Source organism: Sciurus vulgaris (genome assembly GCF_902686455.1).
Source record: "Sciurus vulgaris genome assembly, contig: HiC_scaffold_516_arrow_ctg1, whole genome shotgun sequence".
NCBI classification, from domain to species: Eukaryota; Metazoa; Chordata; class Mammalia; order Rodentia; family Sciuridae; genus Sciurus; species Sciurus vulgaris.
In genome coordinates, this window is record NW_027632514.1 from 128,323 (window position 1) to 136,909 (window position 8,587).

General features: G+C 38.5%; 1 protein-coding gene across 1 annotated transcript; it reads right to left on the bottom strand.

Annotated features, from left to right (window-relative positions):
* Window positions 1–1,096: 1,096 nt before the first annotated feature.
* LOC306652713 (ubiquitin-conjugating enzyme E2 variant 2-like) lies at window positions 1,097–2,288 on the bottom strand. Its single transcript, XM_079125462.1, has one exon. It carries the CDS (start codon window positions 2,157–2,159, stop codon window positions 1,842–1,844), a length of 318 nt encoding a protein of 105 aa, XP_078981588.1. The 5' UTR covers window positions 2,160–2,288; the 3' UTR covers window positions 1,097–1,841.
* Between the last annotated feature and the right edge of the window lie 6,299 nt (window positions 2,289–8,587).

Below are 8,587 nucleotides of genomic sequence, written 5' to 3' on the forward strand. Positions count from 1 at the left end.
TCTGCAATTATTCAAGAGCTTAGACAGAAGGAATGGGAGGAGATACACAAACCTGCTAACACTATGAGAAAACATTTTATTTCCAAAGGTTAGATGGTTGTGAAAGGCAAACTCCTCTAGAAACTATGTGTAGCTTTTCCTGGGGCAGGCAGTGTATTAAGACTTTAAGACCATATATGACCATTATGGTAACCACATAGTCATGCTTATTTCCTGTTTGATGCTGTGCATTCAAAGTTCAGCTTATGAGTATTTTAAAACTTCAGAGACTTCTGAGTATTCCTTAGAGATCTGATGTACCTACCTCATGCCCTAAAGCACAGTGAAATAAACAGGAATCTATTGTCACTACAGTCTGGTGGTGCAGAGCCTAGGCTCAGAAAACAGACCAGTGTTCACATCTCAGTTCTACCTCCTCTTGTTTGTATGATCTTTCATGAATCACTTATTGTTTGGGCTTTATTCCTTACATATAATATGAGATCAGAGAAGTCAATATTGTATTTATCATGGGGGTGCTCTGAAGAATAATGAGATAATGTAATTCATAAGTGCTCTGCAGATGCCAAATCTGCTACTCTTATTACTGTAAGCATGTATATGATAGTGCACAGAAACTCAGAGATAGATTTCATCTTTGCTTTCCACAACTGTGATTTTTAGAAAGTCTTCCAAAACTTGGTCTCTTTCTATGGAATCTCAGTATGTCTGAGTAGATTACAGGTCAACAATCTTCCATATCCCATCTTCCTGGATATGGAGGTAATTTTTTTTTTTTTTTTTTTTTTTGTGGTGCTGGGGATTGAACCCAGGGCCTTGTGCTTGCAAGGTAAGCACTGTGCCGACTGAGCTCTCTCCCCAGCCTGAAGGTAAATTTTTTAGAGGCAATAAGGACATGTTTGAAAGCACAGGCTCAATTCTCAAAGGCTTCAGTTTAATTTGTGCCGCTGATTCCGTTCTGAGCTATGCATTGCTAACTGCCCATCCATATCATGTTCTTTCTGTTTTCCTACAAGAATGGGGTTTTGTTCTAAACAGAATATGCAAGTCACAATTACTAGTACTTTTCCACTTGTTCTTTTTTTTTTTTTTTTTTGAGGACACATTCCACATTTTATTTACATTTTAAGACTAACTTTAATCTCAAAATCACATATCCATACACCTATTTCCTTTTTGTTGACTTCAATTAAACTTAAATGCATGGTTTATTAAACAAAGACTGTAAACAAATATTTACCATGTCCGTTACATGTAACACACAGGAACAGCTTTTAACAGAAATTCATCGATCCCCCAACATTTTTTATTATAAATACAGGTATCAAAACAATCCTGAACATATTTTTGATAGTACTAGTAGTCAGCACCCACACTGCTTCAAAAATTACCACAATTTGTGACAATATTCATTTGTACCTGCTACTTCAAACAATTTCAACTGCAGCTCTTTCACTAAGCAAGATGGATAAAGCATGCCATTTCTGTTTTCTTTCTTGAGATTTTACTTTTCAGAAACACACAAGTTTCCACTGCCATCTGACACTTCTTCCCATGCTTTCCTCTTGTAAACCTGAATTCTATTTCGAGTACTCCAGGTTCATGTTTAAATGACAGTGCCTTAACAAGAGAAAGAAAAATTGTGCTGCATTTTTCCTCCTGTTACCTGAAAACATAATGGGTGTACATATATTAAATATATCCTTACAAATGTCCGGGTCATGTTTACCAGCTGGAATTCTTTTACTGAATGTGTGGGTATTTTGCATTGTGATATTTAATCAAGACATTAATATGAGTAGAAGGTTGTTGATTTAAGACAAGTTTGAGATTCACTAAAATTAATTATTGTACGTTTGTCCTTCTGGTGGCTGTGGAAGCTTCATATTTTCTTTGGACATCATTAGACGTCTTAGCTCTTGAAGTACAACTTTAATGCTATATGAATTTTGCCATTTTGCTAACACTGGTATGCTCCTGGCATCCACCATTCCACTGGAATTATTTATTCCGTTCATATTAATTTTTGTTACAAATCTAACTGATGGAGGAGCTTCTGGGTATTTAGGTCCACATTCTACTTTCAGACTATATATTCTGTTTTCATAATTTGTCCTTGGTGGCCCAATAATCATGCCTGTCCACCTTGTAAGTGTCATATCTTCATCATCTTCAAGTCCCCAGCTAACGGTGCCATCACCTACTCCTTTTTGTCCTTCTTCAAGTTCTTCCAACAAGCGAAAATTACGTGGAACTTTAACTCCTTCAGCGACCAAGGTTGACACCCGCCCACCCAACAGCTTCCATCCTCGACCCCGAGGACCCTGATTCTGCGCCAGCGCAGGGGACACCCTGCCACCGGACCCCGGGCGCGCGGCCCACGCGCGAGCACGACCCGCCTCCACTTCTTCTTTTTTTTTTTTTACTACTACTAGTATTCAAACTACTGCCCAAGAAATATATCTACCAGTGTCCCTACCCTCTGTCTGCCTTGTGTTTATTCAGTTAAAATTTTATTGAAATACCTCATTGATTTGTTTAAATCTTGGCTGAGATTCCTTTCTAGCTCTTTGGGCAGAGTTAAAGAGTTGTGGAAGAGACCATGGAACCTGAAAACCTTAGCAGTTTGCTATCTGGTTCATTGAGAAACATGTTTGCTGACATATCAACTAAGAAAATTGTAACAGCTGTGTTCTTCAGTTTCCTGATTTCCCTTCTATCTGTGAGCATCATATGGCCTGTGTTTTCCTCCTCCCTTTTCCTACTAGTTGTATTCATCTCTTTATAGGTGGGATGCTTCTAGATGTGGTAGCTCTCCTGATATACACTATAAACTGAGTGAACCATCAAATAATTACATTATTTTTTTAAATCAGTAAAGATTACATAGTGCTTTTCTATTTTTAAAACATTCTTGAAATGATAAATTCATAAAAATGGAAACAACTTAATGGTGACCATGAGTAGTGGGTAGATCACCAGGGAAAATAGGTGTGATTCAGAGGTCAGCATGAGGTGCCCTTGTGATGGCAATTGTCTTTGCTTCAGCTATATCATCTTTAATGTCACAATGTGACCTGCTGGGGGTTCTATAAAAAGTGGGCAGAGGATGTCTCTCTTTTTTTAACAGAACTATACATAACTCTACAGATGTCTCTAAATAAAATTTTCTTAATTGAGTAAATAAAAATTTAAATGTTTGAACCATAAAAGTGATTATCATCCTAAAGTTATCCTAGTTGTTCTTATAAGTCTAGTAAAACAAATATGGAAAATTAAAAAGTATAAACAATAATCACAAAACTTATCATCTAGATGATTCATGAAAATATCTTCCAGGAAGAAGACTGGGTGTACATCTACATAATTATCAGCACATTTTGTTTTCTTATTAATTATACATTCCAATAAACTTCATAGTAAAAATGTTCACAGGCAAAATAAATGAAAATATATTTTCTGTAAGTTAATGAATTTTAAACCATGTGTTCTTCAGAAATTTAGGAGGAAAACAGTAAATTAACTTGAAAATATTTAACCCTTAATATTTTAATGGAGCTTGTAATGATACAGAAAAAATATGAAAAAATATGTTTATATGTTTTTTTAATTCTGGTGAATAGAAATATAACTGAATAATTTAATCCACAGATTCCAATTTACAAAATGACCCAATTCTTTTCTCACAGACTAAATCATTGAGCAAAAATTACAGATAAGTGAAATAATTTTTTTACAAGTAATAGAAGAGTTAACCAGAAATACAGCAATTTGTTTTCATATAGTAATACATGAAAGAAGGCATTAATGAAAGACTGAGGGAGACAAGGCTCAGAAAACATTAAATAAGTATTAATTTAAAATTTATGTTTTCAAGCTATGTGATCATAATTGAGTTCAGACCTTTAAAATGTTATCACACTGAAGTCACTGGCACACCTAAATTAACTTCACCTAACAACAGACACAGCCATTGCTGGTGACTTCCATCAAACCAGAGTACACAGTTTCTTTGTGTGATGGTATTTCAGAATACAGGTAATGAATACTACAGTTAATATTCCTAAAGTAGCTAGCAGCAAAACATGTTCTCTAATGTGTTTTAAAGACCCCACCCAGGAGGGGTCTTCTATGAAACATGCTACCTAGCAGGTTTAGTTTATGTTTTCTTAGAAAATTCAGATTTAACTGGGCAAGCTCTTGCACAAGAGATTGCATGTCCATTTTCAAAAGGTCATTTGAAATCAGCAGATTCTCCTTTACTATTTTAGAGCTCACCACTGAATTCTAAATAATAGTAAACAGAAGGAGAAACAGCAGAGTTTCAAAGCTGTGGACTCTGAATATTTTGTTTCAGTGATTGTACAACACATACTTGGGGTTGGAAACCAGGCCTTGTGAACATGGAGGTCATGGGCAGGCCAGAGAACTGAGAGAGTGTTTTAGGTGACTGGCACTTGACATCTGAAGTCTAATGGATGTCACTTATCAGTTAAGAAGAAGGCTGTGCAAAGACTCAGACACTAATCAACACATATTTAATAGAGTAATGGTACTGGTTCTTTTAAGGACTGCAGGGAGGAGGTCACAACTTATTAAAGGTTTTACATCACTTTTCTGAAGGAAATAAAAAGCTTCAGCACAATACACTCTAGCTAGCTCAGTTTTTCTCTTCTGGATTCTATTTGAGTTAAAGGTGCACTGGCTCATTCATTCACTGCCTCCAGACCTAGCGACAGGCACTCATCAACCACCGGGTGACTTTGAGGGAAAGGGGGGGACCCAGAAGCCTGTGCTCACCAAGTTTGCAATGCTGCATCCCCACCACAGGGTCCACAAGTCCTAGCCCACTCCAGGCAAGAGCCCACCCAGCTTGCCCCCACACTAGGCCTCCCAGGCTGCACCACAACCCGTGATTCCTGCACCCATCCACCTCTCTTGGCCCACAAAGAGGCTCATGCACCCAGCACCCACCTATCTTCTGTAGGCACCAGGAACAATAGCACTTGCTGCACCAGCAGCGCCCACCTTCCTCCACAGCCAGGGCCAAATTTTGCCGCACATTACTATTGGAAGAAATCCTAGGTTCTGGCTGGCAGCAGTGAACATTTCAAATGTGCAAGGAAAACTTGTGGGGAGGAGCATTCCACTTTAGCTACCTGGGAAAGTCAACAACTGCCCCAAATTGATTCAGTGTTACCAAGAGAACTCATATAGGAAACTGGTGGTCTGATACCCTGTGGAACATTTTGATTGGACAAGAATCCAGTAAAATGTATACCTGTTCCCACAATAAACCAGTTTGCAGGCTGCTTGCCACAAGCCTGCTTCCACCCAGCTCCCAGAGTCTGGGTATTGAATCCGCACCCTTATCCCTAGTATAAGCTAGCCAGGCACAAATGAAGCTGCATAGACCAACATCAATATAAATGGAAAAATTTCAACACTTTGACAAGAGAAACTACATTTGGTGTCTCACATGCACCTCAGGATACTCAAAACAGCTGAAGAATTAAAGGAGTATATTATTGGACCCTTAAAAAGATTTGAAACCTGGCATTCAAGACAGCATTGAGAAGACTGGAATTATGCTAGTTGAAGGTCAAATACTGTGTAATACCACTTACATTAGGTATTATTATTCTTCATTCTATGAAAGGAAGGGAAGGAAGGAGGGATGGAGAAAATAAGAGAAAGAGGAGGAGGAAGAAGAGGAGGAGGTAGAAAGCAGGCAAAGGAGGACTAACTCCACAGTGTTTCTTCTACACAGTCAGGATCCCTGCTCAAAGTGGCACTGTCCATGCATTAATAGCCTGCTATGGCTATTATAATTTTTTAATTGGATCTTTGTGCTTATTTTTCATGAGTGAATTCCAAAACAATAGACCATACCACATGAATGAACATAGTCCATACATGTAACCACATGTGAAGGATTATGGAAAGTAATATTGCTATAAAACAACTCCCCACGAAAAATGGAGATATGGTGTGACTTGGAATGAGGGGGGAGAAAATTGTTCAGATATTAAACATCTCCCAGTATATTCTTTCCTGATAACAATGGGTCCTGGGGAAAAGGACAGACACTCAATGCTGGGCCCTAAACTTTCACCTTCCCACATGGCCAATGAGTCTTAAATGACTAGGGACAAGATGTAAGAACTTATCCCTCAGGGTCTGGTTTTAACCTATACAACTAGCCCCTGAGAGTCAAAACTGCTCATACATGATTTCCAATGATTGCATCATACTCATTTTACCCTATAAAACCCAAATGCCCTCTGTTACTGATGGCCATTTTTTTCTCACATGGAAAGTGGGCCCTGACAGAACCTGAGTCTATGAAGGATAAAGCCTTCTCTGAATCCGTTGAGGTCTGCTTCCTGCCCTTTGGAACTTGGCACGTTTTCTGCATCTGACCTCCTCATGCATATTAAGGAGTTTTAATTTCCATAAGCACAGAAGTCCAGTGGGTCCAAACTATGGGAGCAGAGAGGATATGGGGCATAAGATAAGTGTATTCCATCTTCCAGTAAATACACACAGGGAGATTACTGAATCCCAGGAAGACCATACTGGGGGGGTTCAATGAGAACTAGATTCAAATGCAGAAATATAGCAGTGTATTTTTCACCAAGAACGAGGAACCCTGTCTTCTCCTTTGGCACTCATAGTACTTCATTGTGTCATTCCACCTCTCCAGTTGAGAGGAAAACAGGGCAATCGTCAGTCAGATTCCGTTCAGTTCTTTCCAACTCACTAACATATCAATGGTAGAAATTGTGAGCAGTCACCAAAGTGTATTGAAAACTATTGCATTTGTTTGTGATTCATTTTAACTTTTCAGGAATGAATAAACTAAACATGGGTGCACGATCTATAAAATACGTCTTGTAATTTTCCATTTTCAATTGACATTGAATAATAAGTGATGTTAAAAGTCTTACTAAAAAAGTATAATGCTGTTATTTCTGTAATGATAAATTCAATAAAGAAAAATAAAATGCACCATAACATATAAAGAGATCTCAGAATCCTTCTGTAAACTGGGGGGTCATCTTCATACCCAGAAAACTGGTGCTCCTATGCTTGATCAATGGACCTTGCTGCAGAATAGAGGAAAGCTTGCTGATCCATGCTTTGTTTACTGTCCTGCATCTGCCATTACGGGTCATGAGCTTATAGTAATGACAGCTAATTCTTAGCTGAAGAATAATTTTATTAATAAAATTAAATAAGAGTTTAAAGAAAGTATAGGCTTCTTGCAAAACTATTACTGAAGGGCTCTCTAATTTTGAAAATTTCCATTAACCAATATAGCAGACAGATGTGCAGATACTTTTGGACTCTAGAAAAAGTTTTAAGTACAGTTCCACCATGCTCTAGCATCTAATTAGGAATTAGAACTTCTTTCAAGGGAAAAACACACTTCAAACATAGTTATGTACTTTTGCAGTGAGAGAGGTGCCCTGGAAATATCTGAGATAAATGGAGAGATGCAACTGGAGAAGAAAGTGAGGGCAAGTTTCTGAATGAGGCCTTTATCTCAGGTAGGAAAGGACAGGGGGAAGCTAAGTGACATGATGAGGGGTGTGTTTTAGAATAACTGAGCAGGTTAAACATTGCTATGAATGGTAGCATGATGTCAGATACCTAAAGGAATCACGGAAGCAAGCACTCAATATAGGCAGCCAGTGTAGATAGGTAATGAGGTCCTATCCTGAAAGTGAATGTCAGTTTGGATCTGGGATGTTGAAGTCACTCTCGGAGTTATTGAATTGTCAATGCCTCCAGTGTACTTCCACCACCGTTACCAAGATAACCTGCCCCTTCTGAACCTGTTGCTAAATAACCTGTCCCAAGAATTGTTCCTTATTGCAGGGAATTGTAAAAATTGCTAATTAATGCCTCCAGGACAGCTATTTCCTGGGTTACTACACCTTGGCCCTTCAAACCCACCTGCTTCTCAGCTTTTGACCATCACACTTGCATTTCCTGAATCTACAGAGGAAGGAAAGAGAAAAGGAGGAAGAGAGATGAAAACCAAAACATAAAAGCAGGAAGATGCTCTCACTTCTGGGGATACCTGGACATCAGCTATATCCCACTTTTCCCTCTCGGGAGAAGTCTATGTTACTATTATTTAACTAAACTTTGCTTCCCACGCATGCCTTGGTGAGCTTCTCTAATGTTCAAACTTGAACATTTGAGGAAGCACAACATCTGACTGACAACTGGGGCTTCATCAATGCTCCATGCCTTTTAGTGTCAATTCTTATGTCACACCAGTGGAACAACAGCCCTCACAAGGATTGAAGCAGGAATTCTTGGCATTTTTATTCACATCTATGTCCTCTATTTCTAGAACAGAGTCTCATTCAGAAGAGTTTTATTTTAAAATAAAAAAGCAGTACATTTCCGTATGGAAAAATAAATTTTAAGAGTCATAATGCAGATCACCTACCTACCTATTCCGTGCTGTCTTTTAGAGAATTACAAAACTGGGGCTTGGTCTTACACTAGCCTCAGAGACAGGCATTGCTCCTTGTACTACTTTACAGATGCAGTGAGACCGCCAATGTTG

What these genes read in the sequence shown, in the direction of transcription:
- LOC306652713 (XM_079125462.1), bottom strand. Translation starts at nt 2,159, where the DNA reads ATGACACTTACAAGGTGGACAGGCATGATTATTGGGCCACCAAGGACA.